This window comes from Tenrec ecaudatus, chromosome 6 (assembly GCF_050624435.1).
Source record: "Tenrec ecaudatus isolate mTenEca1 chromosome 6, mTenEca1.hap1, whole genome shotgun sequence".
Lineage (NCBI taxonomy): Eukaryota > Metazoa > Chordata > Mammalia > Afrosoricida > Tenrecidae > Tenrec > Tenrec ecaudatus.
The window spans coordinates 79,132,974-79,150,005 of record NC_134535.1 but is presented as its reverse complement, the minus strand read 5'-3'; the positions used below and the strand labels follow the sequence as shown (position 1 = coordinate 79,150,005).

At 44.2% G+C, this 17,032-nt stretch overlaps 1 protein-coding gene across 1 annotated transcript in view; it reads left to right on the top strand.

Annotated features, from left to right (window-relative positions):
* NCKAP1L (NCK associated protein 1 like) overlaps positions 1–17,032 on the top strand; it is a 95,779-nt gene that overhangs the window by 56,522 nt on the left and 22,225 nt on the right. The window contains exons 21-27 of the mRNA XM_075551539.1: positions 2,717–2,862; positions 3,180–3,311; positions 8,675–8,893; positions 10,300–10,430; positions 13,699–13,796; positions 13,910–14,003; positions 14,152–14,234. Of these exons, the coding sequence (XP_075407654.1) occupies positions 2,717–2,862; positions 3,180–3,311; positions 8,675–8,893; positions 10,300–10,430; positions 13,699–13,796; positions 13,910–14,003; positions 14,152–14,234 (903 nt within the window). The remainder of the gene's footprint in view (positions 1–2,716; positions 2,863–3,179; positions 3,312–8,674; positions 8,894–10,299; positions 10,431–13,698; positions 13,797–13,909; positions 14,004–14,151; positions 14,235–17,032) is intronic.

Below are 17,032 nucleotides of genomic sequence, written 5' to 3'. Positions count from 1 at the left end.
TGACTAAAAACAAGACAAAAGACAACAAGAAAGAAAAGCTTGTAGTTAGTTCAAGGATTGTTTGTTGGCCTTTAGGAGTGTTTTCCAGTCCAGTCTGTTGGAGCACCATGCCCTGGCCCCAAAGTCCACCTTCAGCATTCACTGGGGACCTCATCGCACCATTCCCTTGCTGTTCTTTTGTACCCCCCTTAGTGTTTTGCCTCAGTGAGTTGGCATCCGATTGGGTGCATTTCCCATACTGTGTCTCTGGTGTTGTCCCCTGTAGGGCTATGGGTCAGTGAGGGGCATCATGTCTCATAGTGGGGCCGACCATGTGGTCTTCTCTGTGGATTGGCTGCTCTAATTGGGAACATCGTCCTTATGGCCTGGTGGGCCAGGATGTGCTCCACTCTCTCCTCCTCCCCCTTCATCTGCTCCTGTGTGCTCCAATCAGATATGTCCCTCTCCCGGAGCTGCAGATTAATGCAGCTTTTGGGGGAGAAGGGGCAGGTGTCCACTTAGTAGTTGGGATTGGGGCCGGCCCCCCAGACCTCTCCACTGGTTCTCTATTCCACACCAGCATGTTGCATTCACATCTTGGAGCACTGAGTTGAAGTCTGGTCCCTCTTTCCCTGTGGAAATATAAGCAATACTCTCCCCTTGAGTGGGTTAGTGCCCTGTGCCCCCGCTACCCATTTCTTTTTTTATTATATTTTTTTCCTTTCCCCACCTCCTTTTTAGTTGTCTACCATGTGTATCCCTGTATTTGGTCTCGTCCCTGCCATATTACCTGGTCCTCACCCCAGAATATTTCTATACAGCAGCTTTTTCCCTATGCCCCTTTTGCATATATTTAAAAAATTTTACCTCAGCGGGCTCATGTTGCACTTGTCCTTTTGTGCTTGACTTACTTCATTTAGCATGATTTCCTCCAGTTCTTCCCATGTGGCAGTGTGCTTCATGCATTCATCACTACTTTTTAGCGATGTGTAGTACTCCATTGTATGTATGTAGCACAGTTTTTTGATCCATTCATCTGTTGATGGAAATTTGAGTTGCTTCCAGCTCCTTGGAATTGTGAACTGTGCCGCGATGAACATTGGAGCACAGATGTCTGGTCATGGTTTGTTTCTTGCCTCTTCTGGGTATATGCCCAGTAGGGGGATTGCTGGGTCATATGGTAACTCTATTTCCATCTGTTTGAGAAATCGCCAAACCGGTTTCCTTAACATCTCTACATACCTACAGGTCGTCTAGCAGTGGACGAGAGTTCCTATCTCTCCACAGCCCCTCCAACACTTGTTGCTTTCTGATTTTTTGAATTGGGCTGTCTTTGAGGGTGTTAGGTGGTATCTCAGAGTTGTTTTAATTTGCATTTCTCTTATGGCTATTGATTGGGAACATTTTTTTCATATGGTTATTGACCATTCAGATTTCTGCCCCTGTGAAACTTCTGTTCAGGTCCTTTGCCCACCTCTTTAGTGGGCAGTTAGTTTTTTTCGTATTGTAAGCTTGCAAAGTATTAAAGATTTTAGTAATAAGACCTTTGTCTGATGTGTCATTGCCAAAGATGTTTTCCTTGTCTGTGGGCTCTCTTATTACTCTCTTGGTGAATTCTTTCAATGTACACATTATATCCCACTTGTCAATTTGCAACTCCTCTGTATTTGTATCCTTCCCTGTTTCTGATAGCCTATGTATGACCTCTGCCAAGGTTCCCAGGTGTGTCCCAATTCCCTCATTGATGGTCCTAATAGTTTGGGATTTTACCTCAAGGTCTGTGATCCACCTTGAGTTTACTCTTGTGCATGGAGGGAGGTAAGGGTCTTGCTTTGTTTTTCTGCAGGTACATTGCCATTTTCCCCAGCACCACTTATTGAAGAGGGCATCTGCTTCCCATTTGATATTTTTTGGGCCCTTATCAAAAATCAGTTTCCTGTATACTGATGCTTTTATTTTTGGGTTTTCAGTCAATAAAAGATACAGGACAGGCTTGTTACCAAATGAGCAGGTGCATTGTTGTGTTGAAAAACAATTCCTCCAACTTTCTTGGCATTTTTTTCACCAATGTAGTTTATATTTTCTCACAGCTTCCTAATGAACTCTTATGCTAGTCCTGTGCCCTTTAAGAAAAAAAACAAAAACTAACCCCTTTGGAGTTCCCCTAACTAGTGATTTTAACCTTCTGTGCTGCCCTCTCAGAGCTCCAGCAGAGCCATGAGTGTTTTGATTGGATCTTTTATTGAAGGCATCCTCATGAGACTAAGACAAATATCTTAGTGAAAGAACGTGTCTGTAGCCGTCCACTGATCACAGAGACATGTTGAACGCATGTTATTTGGCATGTTTGAAATGGAAATCCCAGTAGCAAACCATTTTTTACTTGCTGTGGCTTTTTTGTGTGTGGGTGTGTTGTGTATGAGTATGTGTATGTGACCAGCCAAGGCAAACCCCATGCCCGTGGAGTTGACCGGGGCACGTTCTGTAGGGTTCTAGGCTATACGTCTTTATAGAAGCAGATGGCCTCGTCTTTCTTCCAGGAGGCAGCTGGTAAGTTTTCATCACTGAGGTTGCCACTGGAGGTCTGGTGCTTAACCCACTGCATCACCAAGGACTTCTTCCTCTCCCATTAAGGATTGCCTATATAAAGTAACTAGCTGCAACACTTTGTGCCAAGTAATGCTTTTTTGTTCAGAAACGAACCGCGATTCCCATTCACCTCTGTTCATTTCTAAAGCTTCTACCTAAGCATTGTGCCACCACCATCAGTAAGGCCAAGAACAAGAAAACCATGAAGCAGAGGCAGGTTCCCAGAAAGGGAGAGCCCGAGCGGGAAAAACCCGGAGCTGAGAGTCACCGGAAGAACCGCAGCATTGTCACCACGTGAGGACTTGGGCTCCAGAGGGCCAGCTGGGCACTGAATCAGAAAAGGGAAGGACCGCAAGGGGGAAGATGATACAGCAACTGAATGTAGACGTGGCGGTGGGGAGTGGATTTGGCAAAGATCTGGGAAAACGCTGAAATGTGAATTTCCTACTTTGCTTTTTTCAAGTTAGCATCAATAGATATTAGATACTTCTAGTATCTCTAGAAGATGAAAGGGACCTGAGGGTAATGGGGCTGACAGATCACCCCCAGAAACTAGTTGGCAGTACTAGACCTGCAATCGAAGCTCACTTTACTTTCCCAATTTTACCCAGCATGGACAAGCTCCACCTCAACTTGACAGAATTGGCACTGACCATGAATCACGTTCCCAGTTTTTCCGTGTTTGAACATACGATCTTCCCTTCTGAGTATCTCAGCAGCCACCTGGAGGCCAGGCTCAACAGGTATGTTCTTGTTTTCTCTGCATGGTCTTGTAGTTCTTTCAGTCATGGTGGTTATGTTACACCCTGGAGAGTCCAATTCAGTCTCAACAAAACAAAAACATCCCCCCAAACAACCCCAAACATCTACAAATGGTTGTGATAAAAAGTCAGAATTGATCAACACTGATTAACAAGAAAGAGCAGGGTTGTTGTGGTCAAAAGACCTGTGTTGACATTCCAGCCATTAGCTAAGAGGCCGAGTAGGTTTGCTAGCTTGGTTGAGCCTCAGTTTCTTGTCTGATAAAATAAGAATGATATTTATGTTACAGGCAATTGGAGAGTTGGTTCCAATTGAGAGTTACCTGTCAGTGAGAACTGGTAGTGAGAATTAAATATAATAATAAATGCCAAGTGTTTAATATATAATAAAAACCAAATCAAACCCACTGCCATGGAGTTTCATTCATAGCAGCCCTATACAGGGAATCAAGGCTGTAAATCTTTTTTTTTTTTTTTTTTGCGTGGCCCATCTAAATTAGCCCGTGAAGAAGCCCTCTTGCTCCAGTGGTTAGAGGACTGGCAGCTCCATGAAATGAAAGCAGTTGTGTTCCATGAGGAGGCCATTGGTAACACATGGACTACAGCCTAGAAACCCTAAGGAGGAGTGTAAGGTGCTATGGCATCACTCACAGAACCCACTGTAGCGCAGTGGACAAAAAAAGCCTCTTATCAAGAACACGTGGATAAAAGACTATAACATTCAAGCACTACCATGCAGTGGGGCACAGAGAAAATGGTAGCTTATTTTAAATAAGATCCTATCTTACTATATACAGAGTTATATATCTGGATGTTGCCTTGAATTAGAAATAATTGAAACAATTTTTAAAATGAGGAGCTATTAGTAGGACACAGTTCGTGCACAGTAAATTCAAACAAAATGAAGAAACAGTTAAAATATGAGAAGAAAAACCAACAGGATAAAACGAATTTACATACATAGAATTTGGTTCCAAGAAACTGTTGTATGCAGGTCTCAAGGTTGGTTAATCAGGGCCACGCCCAAAGGGATCAAATGAAAAGTGTACTGGAGCTGCCTGAGGCCATGTTACCTACAACCTTGGTTCCTGGAAAGAAAGCACTCAATGGAGGTTTACTCTATGTGGGACTCTGCCATCCAAGTGAGGACTTAATCTATGCTGGGATTTGGGGCTGTCGCTGCTATTGTACCCTTCTGCAAAGCAAGAACTTAACCAAGCTCTAATACAGGCTTCAGTCATCAGTGGGGTGGCCTGATGATTGCAAGGCTCGCTTCTCCTTTCAGTAAAGGCCACTCTGGGGTCCCCATGCTCTCATGCCCGCGACCTGACAAGGAAGGACGGGGCCCAGGCAAAAAACACCCCCAATCGCGCCTTTCTGGAGCGAGGGGTGAGGGTGCTGGAGGAGCTCTGAGCAAGAAAAGCGGCCTGAGTATTCCCAGGCCCGAAGCCTGAGGCCTGCAACCAGTTCAGAAAGGATTTAACTCAAGGCTGTAAATCTTTATGGGAATAGACCGCTTCATCTTTCTCCTGTGGTCTGGCTGGTGGGTTTGAACAGTGACCTGGTGGTTGCCAACCCACAGCACCCCAGGCTTGCTTTCTGGCATATAATAGGCCTCAGTAAACTGGATTCTGTTTGCCTTGCGTTGCCTTTCACTCTGTTGCCCAGGGGAGTAGGAGAAACCCCCCAAACTCCAAATCACTCCCATAGAGGTGATTCCAAATCATAGTTCTTGAGGCTGTACATCTTTATAGGTATAGATAGCCTCCTATGGAGCAGCTGGAGGGTTTGAACCCCTGATCTTGTGGTTAACATTGCACCACCAGGGACCCTTACAGGAGGAGCGACACCCACTCGATTGACACTGAGCACTCTCCTAAGGAATTAGGGCCATGGGGGCCCCTACACGATGACCCCTAGTCTTCTAGGTTTTGTTTTCTCTTCAGTCATGTGTTCATTCACAAAATCCTTACTGTGTTCCAGCACTGTGCTAGAAACGGTTGCTATAGTGGTATATCAAACAGACAAAGGCCCTGGCCATGAAGCTTATGTTCCAGTGGTAGAGATAAACTCAATCAGAAAGAACAACATGTAGTATCTTATAGTGATAAGTGTGAAGTAGAAAAGCAAAGCAGGGGAGGGAGATAGGAAGTCTGTGAATGTAGGGGTGATGGTGGTCGGTGGTATAATTGTAGGTAGGATGATCAGGGAAGGTCTCCCTGATCATGAAGAACACGAAGGAAATGAGGAAACCAGCCAACTAAGATCAGAGGAAAGAAGGTTTGAGGCAGAAGGGACAGCAGGTGCAAACGTTCAGAGGTGGGAGTGGACCTGGTATGTAAAGGGCCCTGGAGGAGGTCAGTATGCCTGGAGCAGAATTAGCCTGGGGGAGACTGGGTGGACATGAGGTCTCAGAAGCTGGGGGAATTGCAGGTTACGTAGGTGCTTATATATCATTACGATGACTTTGACTTTTCTTCTGTGTGAGTTGGAGAATGTTGGCGGTTTTAAGCAGAGGAAAAATAGATTCTGACTCACTATTTCACCATCACTCTACCACACTTAGAGGGCCAAAGGTGAAAACGGGGGACAGATTAGCAGTCTGTTTCAGTAGTAGGACATCTGGATTTGTTTTCTTTTAATTTTTTTTTAGATTTGTTTTCTAATGAGGATTTTACTTGGGTGATAGGAAACTTGTTTGTTTTCACTGTGTGTGAAATGGAGATATGGAAGGAAGTGTTTCGGGTGCATACGTGTCAAGAAGACAGTCTAATAATTGTTCATATGCAAAGTTTCAGAAGTTCGTGGTTGCCCAGGCCCTTTAGCAGCATGAGTATGCTAGTTTATTTTTCCCTGAATATCTTTGAATGAACTTTCTTCCTGGGCCTAAGGTTGGCCTAGAGGGTTGACCTTGGTGAAAATTTCACTCTTAAATAGATTAGACTTGCCCCTAGCCTGTCCCCCTTGTGTATCATTTCCCCCAACCAAGTGGGACCCAAATAGTACTCCCCCTCTTTTCCATTTCACTTGAGGAGTGGGCCCTCTAGTTTAATTCTCCTCCTGCCATAACTTTTGAAGACAACAAAATACCTACTTCTAGAGAAAAAATATGATAAACTAGTAAAAAGTCCAGTTGATGTCAAGTTGATTCCAACTGGTGGTGCGCCCAGGCGGGTAAGAACAGAACTGGGCTCCATTGGGTTTTCTTGCTTTCTTTTTTTTCTTCAGAGTTTTCAATGGCTAGACCTGTTTTCCAAGTTACCTCTGGGTAGACTTGAACTTCCAGGGTGTTGACTATTTGCCACCACCCAAGGAGTCCTAAAACTTACTCAGACTGAGGCATAAAACCTTCTGCCATTAAGGTGATGAGATTCTCACTCCTAGTGACCTCCAGGGCAGAAGAGAGCTGTTCCATAGGGTTTCTGAGACTATCAGTCTTTACAGGAGCAGACAGTCTTTCTGCAGAACAGCTGGGATTTGAATCACTGACCTTGTGATCAGCATCCCAGCACTTTACTCACTGAGCTACCAGGGCTCCTTATTGAGGATGAGTGCGTGACAAAGGCTTCAAGTGTGTTGCTCCTTTTCTCCTACTAGTAACATTTTGACGAGGACAAGTGCTCTAGGTCAGAGCTGTTTTTGTGTGCCTGTCCTTTAGGGTTTTCTAGATTGTTATCTTCTTTTTTTTTTGAAGGGAGGGACAGCCGCACGCTAGACTGCTATCTTTATGGGAACAGACCTGCAGGTCTTTTCTCCTGGGGAGCAGCTTGTGAGTTTAAAATGGTGACTTTTCTGGTGTTAATAAACCCGGGGACAAGGGAACAACAAGTGATCCAAATCGGTGGTGAGGAGGGTGTGGGAGGCCTGGTAGGGCCTGATCAAGGGCAATGTAACAAAGAGGAATTGCTAAAACCCTGGTGGGGACTGAGCATGATAGTGGGACAGGAAATAGAGGAAAGAGCTGGGAGGCAAAGGGCATTTATAGACATCTAGCTAAAGACATGTACACATGCAAATATATTTATGTATGAGGATGGGGAAATAGATCTGTATATATTTATAGATTTAGTATTAAGGTAGCAGAAGGACATTGGGCCTCCACTCAAGTGCTCACGCAATGCAAGAATGTGTGCATAAGCAAATGTGGTGAAGAAAGCTGATGGTGCCTGGCTATCAAAAGAGATAGGGTCTGGGGTCTTAAAGGCTTGAAGGTGAACAAGCGGCCATCTAGCTCAGAAGCAACAAAGCCCACATGGAAGAAGCACACCAGCCTGTGCGATCACGAGGTATTGAGGTGATCAGTTATGAGGCATCATCAGAACAAAAAATCTTACTATAGTGAATGGGGGGGGGGGGGCGGGAGGAGTGCGGAGTGGAGACCCAAAGCCCATTTGTAGGGCACTGGAGATCCCCTTGCAGAGAAGTCTCAGAGAGGAGACGAGCCAGTCAGGGTGCGATGATCTGAATTCTCCCTTACAAATCTGACTAGACCAGAAGATGTACACTGGTACAGATAGGAACTGGAAACACAGGGAAGCCAGGGTGGATGATCTCTTCAGGACCAGTGGTGTGAGTGGGGATACTAGGAGGGTGGGTTGGGAAAGGGGAACCGATTACAAGGATCTACATGTGACTTCCTCCCTGGGGACAGACAACAGAAAAGTGGGTGAAGGGAGATGTCAGACAGGGCAAGATAAGACAAAATAATAATTTATAAATTATCAAGGTTTCATGAGGGAGGTGGGAGTGGGGAGGGAGGGGGAAAATGAGGACCTGATGTCAGGGGCTTAAGTGGAGAGCAAATGCTTTGAGAATGATGAGGGCAATGAATGTACAAATGTGCTTTACACAATTGATGTATGTATGGATTGTGATAAGAGTTGTATGAGTCCCTAATAAAATGATTTTAAAAATAAATAAAATGGTGACTTGTCAGGTAGCAATTGGGTGTTTAACCACTGATATCTCAGGTATCTGTGGAAGGTATGTTTGGAAGAATTGGGGGTTCAACTCGGAGAATGTATGTGGTATGGTCCCTCAAGTCTTAGAGTCAGATGGAATTTGGAAGCCCAGACTTTTATTACTTGATGGAATTTCTCCAGAGGAGACAGATGAGCATAGGGTTAGGAATCACATATGACTGGACTAAGTCCCAGTCCTGCCACTTGCCAGCTGTGTGATCTTCAGCATGTGGTTTAACACCTCTTTCCTGGGGTATTAGGAGGTTTAAAGGAGGTAACACAAGTAGTAAAATCTCAGCACAGTACTTGGAACACAGTATCCATTTGCTAAATGTTATTATGTTTATCATCATGATTATAAGTATGTTTTTTTTAATCACCCAGAGCCATTGTGTGGCTGGCTGGCTACAACGCCACCACCCAGGAGATTGTAAGGCCTTCGGAGTTATTGGCAGGAGTCAAAGCCTATATTGGGTTCGTACAGACCTTGGCCCAGTTCTTGGGTGCAGATTCTTCCAGAGTCATCCGCAATGCCCTCCTGCAGCAGACACAGCCGCTGGACTCATCTGGGGAGCAAACTATCACCACTCTCTACACAAATTGGTCAGTGTCTCTTAGCCGCTCACAGGCTTCCTCCTTTGCTAGCATACTGTCCTTTACACATATACCCCCAGGGTCAGAGATCCCCAAGTGGAAGCTCGCTTTCGCTCAGCAATTGCAGCAATCAACTGACAAACGCGGATCATCTTTGCACATTCACTCCTTCTCGCCTTCCATGCAATCCCCGTCAACTTACCTTTAATAACTTCACTGCTTTCCTGTCATTGTCAGTTCTTAACCTTTTCCTATTTGGAGTTCAAATAATTTCTCTTCCTACTTCTGAAATTCTTACTTAATTCTTCACCCCCGAGTTCCCCTCTGAGAGTCATTCCGTGAACCCCCATCTCTCTGCAACACCGTCTCTCCAACCCCAGACACGCCCAGGCTGAGCCCTGCAGATTGTTCTTATAAGGAAGGGGACTTCATCCCCAACTCTGAAGGAGATGGGAATCAGAACCATGTCTTTTTTGAGATTTTAGAGTGGAAAGGAGCCAGATTCCTACCTCCCCAAGCCACTGGGTGGTGCTCTTAATCCAATATCAACGCAGGCGCTAGCTTGCAATGCAGAGCCTGGTGAGTAGGGAGAACAGACTAGGTTTGCAATACAAATGTCAAGGGGGTTGTGAATTAGGGAGGGATTTTGAGGCGATGAAGAGGGTAGCAACTGCTCAGTTCTAGCTGAATCATATTTTTATGTAGAATTTCTCAGTTTAGAAGCTTTGACAATTAATTCCAATGAAAAAAGTGGGGGATCGGACAGATATTTGGAAACTAACTAGGTTTGGCTTACCTGCAACCAGATTGTGACTTTCATAAGACACAGGCCAAGAGCTAGAGCCTGGGTAAGTGGTAGGAGGCTGGTCATGGCCTCTTCTGCTAACAAGGCTGGAGTTCTGCCCCTTTCAACTTGCTCAGAGGTCAGGAAGGAATGTTTGGAGGCCGGCTGACTTCTGTTCATGGGGCTTTTCTTTGCCAGAAATCCTGACATAGGACTGGCTTTTCCAGGACTTCTAGGTCTTCCATCCAGCACTGGAGAAGAGACAAGGCTAAGTATATATCAGAGGAGCATAGTTAGTGGGAATTAGATCTTGTCAGGTTGAGCCTGTCTTAGCGGGCAGAGTAAGGCCAAGGGTAAAGTGGGGCACTCGCTGGAAACAACAGGGGCTGGAGAGAGATGATGTGCAGTTTGACTGCATAGCAAAAATACCTCGCAGATTAGAGACAAAGTGGAAGGACATTGCTGTCAGTTGTTTTTGAGCCAGCAGCTTGTGGTGTTAACATTTTTTTGAACCTCTTCTCCCCACCCTAGCTTTTGGCAGAATTTTGCTTTCTGAGCCCAGTAGGGGTGGTGGAAAACACTGTAGAAGGAACTGAACACACACTTTGTGTTTTCCTGATCAACTCTGTAGGTACCTGGAAAGTCTGCTTAGGCAGGCGAGCAGTGGAGCCATCGTCCTGTCTCCAGCCATGCAGGCCTTCACCAGCCTCCCCAGGGAAGGGGAGCAGCACTTCAGTGCAGAGGAGTTCTCTGACATCTCTGGTAAGCCCGAGTCGTGCCTCCTTGACAAAGAGCTGGTGCTCTCTCCTAATATCAGATCTCAGCTACAGATCCCACCTAAACTCTTCCACCCTCCCCGAGGCCCATTCTATACTCTTTAGCATCTCTGCTGGACTGCACCCTAGGGAAGATAGACAGGCTTCCAAGCTAGAAGTGAGGTGTGCCCTGGGGGAGAGAACAGGCGGGGCATGAGGTGGAGCCCTAGCGGCATGGTGGTTATATGTTGCACTGCTCCCCACCAGGTCAGCAGTTCATAAGCCACCAACTGCTCCCATAAAGAGTTAGTCTCAGGGGTGGTAAATGTTTATCCTTCATTTTTATAAAGAATAAGAGTAGGACGTATAATCCTCCTACGTGGATTTAGTGAACAGTGGCCTGGGCCACGACATCTGTTTCCTTAGAAAGTTTGGCATTTTAGCCAGTACTCGGATTGTTGATGTTGTTGTTTTTGGATAGCATTGAGTTGATTCTAACTCATGGTGATCCATGTCACAGAGAAGAACTGCCCCATAGGGTTTTCTTGGCTTTAATTTTTACAGAAGCAGATTCAGGTTTTCTTCCTGGAATGACAGCCTTGAAGTGGGTTTAAACATTTTTTTATTAAAAGATCATTTTATTGGGGGCCTTATAGCTCTTATAACAATCCATACATCAATTATATCAAGCATATTTGTACATATGTTGACATTATTTTCTAATACTTGCTTTCTATTTGAGCCTTTGGTATCAGCTCCCATGGAGGAGGTTTGAACTTCCAACTTTTCAGGAATTAGTTGGGAATTTACCCTTTGTGACATGGGGTTTATTACGTTTAATAATAATACTCATAATAATGATGATGTTGCGATAATGACTGATAATCACAGTATTGTATTGCACACATTGGACTGCAGGCTAGCTTGTCAGGCTCGTTTAATCCAAACAATGGTGTTGAGGTGAAGCTACTATTCCTGTACCACTTCCATCTCACAGATGAGCAGACTAAGACAGAGGGGGTAGGACCTTGTCTAAAGTCACACTTACTTAGTAACAGAGCTAGGATTTCAATGCAAGGCACTTGAACTCCAGACCCTGGGTGTCTAGCCACCGTGCAGTATGGCTTCACAGTGTATAGATGTGTACTTGTGTTTCAGAGCAGCGGGCAGGGAAGGCACGGAATATATAATGAATGAGTTGGTAAGTTAGACTCTTAATTTTTTTTAAAGAGACCTTGAAGTCACACAGCCCCTCCTTTTAAAAAATGATGTGAAATGTTTATAACATAAAAATTAACCATCATTTCCTCATTTACTAAAGATTGTGTTAAAATGCAGTAGAATATAGAACATTCAAAGTGGTGTGCAACCATTACCTGAAACTAGGGCCTGAACATTTCATTACCCAAAAAGGACAGCCGGTATCCATTAAGCAGTTGCTTTTCATTTTCTCAATAGTTTCCAGCCCCTGATAAGCACCAGTCTCATACAGATAGTTTTTAATAGATGTGTTTTATCTTCTAACTGATTCATGAGCTAACGCCTGTCCTGCTTCTCCTCACCTTCATAAAGTTCATGAATTCTGCTTTGTGGGTGGGTCAGGTAGGAGATGTCTCAATGATCCTGTCCCCTCTGCTCTTGCCTTTCCTCGAGGATGTTTGGAAAGTCAGAGTTTAAAGTTCTGTTTTCCAACACTGCATCCTTCTTACCCTCACCATGACTCCATCCGGGAGCGGACCCTACTCTTTTTCCTGCTGGAGGTTTCAGATGTCCCCTTCTCATCAACAGGACCCACAAATTGTAGGCAGCCTCCAAAATCCGCTTTAGGTCTTGCTGACAACTGACAAGCAGCAGGAGGTAATGCTGATTTCCCCTTTTCTACACCCCACCCCAATTCCCCAGGGTTGCCATGGTGATGGGGCAATGCTACTGTAAAAATAGATAGATGGAGAGAGACATAGGCCCTAGGATTCCTGCCTAGAGTAGAGAAGACTGGAGTAAGGAGGTTTGGCAGATTCAAATGGCTTGATAAGCCTAGCCTTTAGCTCCAGAGAAGGCACTTCAGCCTCTCCTCCTCTGTGTCAGCCATTTTAGCAGCATCTGAATTCCCCAGTTCGGAAATCCTTTTAGAGTTCCAATCTCCGTTCTTCTAGTTATAAATAGCTAAATCTACAAATATCCAACCTGGGCAAGGCTCGGTGCCAATTTCTGTGCTCAATTTGACTTCCCTCTGTCACTGGTGGGGGTAGACACCAACTGGTCCTGCCGTCCGAGACGTGAATGTAAAGTGTTACTTGCTTTTCTGTCTGAACTCTTAATCACTCAATTAAACGTGCCTTTCTCCTACACATTTCTTGCTGCTGCTACTTCTGTTCTTTTATGGTTTTCTCTACAGGTTGGGTCTATATCCAGAGATCACAGCGAGAGCCCCTTCCTATCTGGTTTTGTCACTAGTGTTTCGATTGTGACAGTTCTCTAGACAAGTTCAATTTAATTCACAAAGGGCTACAAGCAGACTGGAGAGGGATAAGCCAGAGGAGCAGACGGGAGAGAAGGGTTCAGAGAGGGAAGGGGGCACTTGCTGTGATTTTGGTATGAGGATTTCGCGGGAAGAAGAGGAGCCCAGGGAGAGGAAAACATGTACAGTGAGCCATGAAATAAGGGCGCAGAGGGAGGAGCACACAGGAAGCCAGATTCTAGAGAAAGGGATGGCTGTGGTATCGGATCGGACACATGTTCCTAGCATTCGGCCTTGACTTGGTAAAATGATCTTGGACAAGCATTCATTTAACTCTAACTGCTCCTAGGCGCAGGATGACAGAGTCCCAGGAAGGGCCGTGTGCCACATACCTCAGAGGGCTGTATCCAGTGGTCGTCATTGTCATCTCTCACTCATATGGACGATAGCTTTCAACGCTCCTCCTAATGTAACTTACTCTGAGAAGTTCTTACAGCGAATAAAACCAGTACAACCAGTACAAAAGTAAAGCCCCGTCATGTGGGCTTGAGCATGTGCAGAACTTTTAAGAATGTAAAGTGAAGTAGTTAATCATTTGCTGTAAATCTTGATGCGAGTCCCCGTGGGAAAGGGCGAACCATCCCTCGTGCGTATGTAGACCGGTCACCCGAATGTAGGATTTGACTTTGGTTCCTCAGCCTCCTACTTCCTTTCCTAGCTAGAAAACTCTGTACGTCTTCAACTCACCCTAGAGTTGTTGCACACTTGCTCCGCTGCCCTCTAAGTCCCACCTGGGGCCTCTGCACCTCTATTCCAGAGATGCGGGCGTTGGCTGAGCTCTTGGGACCCTATGGAATGAAGTTCCTGAGCGAAAACCTGATGTGGCACGTGACCTCTCAGATTGTGGAGCTGAAGGTACTGTAGAAACAAGGCCTGGGGAAAGAGCCAGACAGAGGGTACTGGGGGTGGGGAATGTAACACGGAGTCTTCATTTCTTGACTAATGTCTCTGTGTTCTGTGGGCTGCAGAAGCTGGTGGTGGAAAACATGGATGTACTTGTTCAGATCAGATCCAACTTCAGCAAGCCAGACTTGATGGCTTCTCTGCTGCCCCAGCTAACGGGTAAGCATCGTGAGGGGAAGCTGTTGGGCAAGCACTGGGAGTGAAATGGATTTTCGGGGACAAGAGGCCTAGGGTGGGTCTGGAGGAAGCAAAGCCATCTTAATTTTCCTGCAAAATTCGTTTGTCTAATATTTACCTTTCTCCTCAGGGGCTGAAAATGTTCTGAAGCGCATGACCATTATTGGAGTGATCCTCAGTTTTAGGAGCCTGGCCCAGGAGGGACTCCGGGAGGTGAATTGTGGGTCAGGGGTTCCCAGAATCACAGACCTCTCAGGGAGTAGTTATGGAAAGATCTCTGGGGATAGAGGAGTTGAGGATCAACATTATAACCCCTCAGTGCAATCCCTCACACAAATAAAACAAAGAAAAATAATCACATGAACATATCAATTTATGCAGAAAAGGCATTTGATAAAATCCAACACCCATTCCTGATAAAGCACACGACAAAATAGAAAAAGAAAAGGAATTCCTGAACATAATAAAGGGCATATATATAAAACTAATGGCCAAAAAAAAAAAAAAAAAAAACTAATGGCCAACATTACTCTCAATGGAGAGAAATTGAACATTTGTGAATGAGAATCAAAGATGACCTTTATTACCACTCCTGTTCAATGTTGTGCTGGACGTCTTAGCCAGATTAGCCTGCAAAAGGGGAAATTAAAGGTTTCAAATTGACAAACAAGACATAGCTCTACTTGCAGATAATATGATCCTGTCCATAGAAAATCCTAGGGACTTGGCAAGAAAATCGTTGGAATTAATTGAAAGCTTCAGCACAGTTGGAAGAGTTCAAGATCAACATATGAAAGTCAGATTCCTTTTAACAAAGAGATATCTGAAGAGGAAAACAACCTCGTTTATAATAGCTACTCAAAAGATGAGATACTTAGGAAGAAATATAACCAGAGAAACAAAAACCCGTACAAAGAAAACTGCAAAACACTACTACAGGAAACCCAAAGAGACCTACATAAATTAAAGAATATATCATGTGCATGGAGAGGAAGACTTAATATTGTGAAAATACTACCCAATGTGATCTACAGATTCTAACATTATTCTTTAAAGAGAGAGAAAAACTAATAACCAACTTTATGTGAAAAAGAAAGAGTCCCTGGATAAGTAAAACCACTATTAAAGAAGAACAACATAGAAGGACTTTCACTTTCCCGATCTCATAACCTGGAACACAGAAATCGAAACAGTCTAGACTTGGGATAATGATAGAAAAATAGAGTAATGGAACAGAATTGAGGACCTAGTAGTAAATGGATCTGCCTACACATGGCTGATCTTTGACAAAGGGCTAGCACACATTAAATGGGGATGAGAATAGTCTCTTAACAAATAGTGTTGCCAAAAATGGAAGGCTATCCATTTGTGGAAGAATTAAACAAGACCCATCTACCATACCATATACAAAAGCACTCAAGATTGATCAAAGACCTAAAGTAAAGCCTAGAAGTGTAAAGATCATCAGTGAAAACAGGGACATGGTATAAATATACTAGCAAATATAATGAAAAACACAAACAGCAGAAGACAAAGTAGATGACTAGGACTTCCTAAAATGTAGACACTTATATACATCAAAAGATTTTACGAAAAGAGTAAAAAGAGAATCCACTGACTAGGAAAAACTTTTGGCAATGGCATATTGGACAAGGGAAAAATCTTAAATTTACATGAAACTTCGAAGGAAAAAAAAAGACAAAATATCCAATTTTAAAAAATGGGCAGAGGACGTGAATAGAAACGTCACCAAAGATGACAATCAGGAAATCAACAAACATATTAAGAAATGCTCACAATGATTAGCTATTGGAGAGATGTGAATTAAAACAATGAGACATTACCTCACGCCACATTGATCGCAAAGTTAAAAAAAGCAGAAAACAAGAGACTGAAAATGATTTGGAGACACTCTAACCTCTATATGCTGCTAATGGGACTGTAAAATGGTGCAACCACTGTGGAAAGTGGTATGGAGAGCCTTCAGAATGTTGGGACTAGAAATACTCTACGACCCAGTAATTCATCCATGTGGTACATATCCTGGAGCAGTGGTTCTCGACCTTCCTAATGCCACGACCCTTTAATACAGTTCCTCGTGTTGTGGTGACTCCCCCAACCATAAAATTATTCTCGTTGCTACTTCATCACTGTCATTTTGCTACTGTTATGAATTGGACGATCCTGTGAAAAGGGTCGTTTGACCCCCAGAGGGGTCACGACCCACAGGTTGAGAACCGCTGTCCGAGAGCACTAAAAGCCATGACATGCATAAATACACACACATGCATGTTCATCGCAGTATTGTTGACAAGAGCAAAAAGGTGGAAACAGCCTAAATGCTGAGCAGTGGAAGAATGAATCAGCTTTGGTATAGACACACAGTGGGATACACTGTGCAGTGTTGAAATTTAGTGATGAATCTGGGAAATGACTCATAACCTGGATGAACCTTTAGGACAGCATGCTGATGTAATTAGTCAATCACAAAAGGAAAACTATGAGACCACTATGATAAGATGTTCACGCTAAAAGAAACATTCATTGATGCTTATGAGAGGTGGAAGGGCAAGGGAGGGAGGGTAAGTTATAGGCTAGAGGGTACACAAATGTCAACCTAGGTGAAAGAGAAGGTAGTATTCAGTAAGAAGGAGGATAGGAAAAATAATGGAGCTGGGAAGTCACTGGGAAGTTTGCCAGAGTTAAAGCCTCCAGAAGCAAATACTGTTATATACACAAGCCTGCAGCAGTAGTGATCGATGAGTAGAAAGCATCTACTCATCTGTCCAAGTGGAGAGATGCACAGGGAGGGGTGGAGAGTGGGAGTATGTCCAGGAGTATATGTAGATTTGACAGAGGATATTTGTATATGTGTATTTACTTCTATCACAAATGTATCCGTGAATGTGGTAAAGCATACAGGGGGTAAAGTTGAGAATCCTTTTTAGACATAATCAAACACCTTGGGGAACGAGTTACTGAGTCTGGGGAATCAGAACCGTACTCTTAGG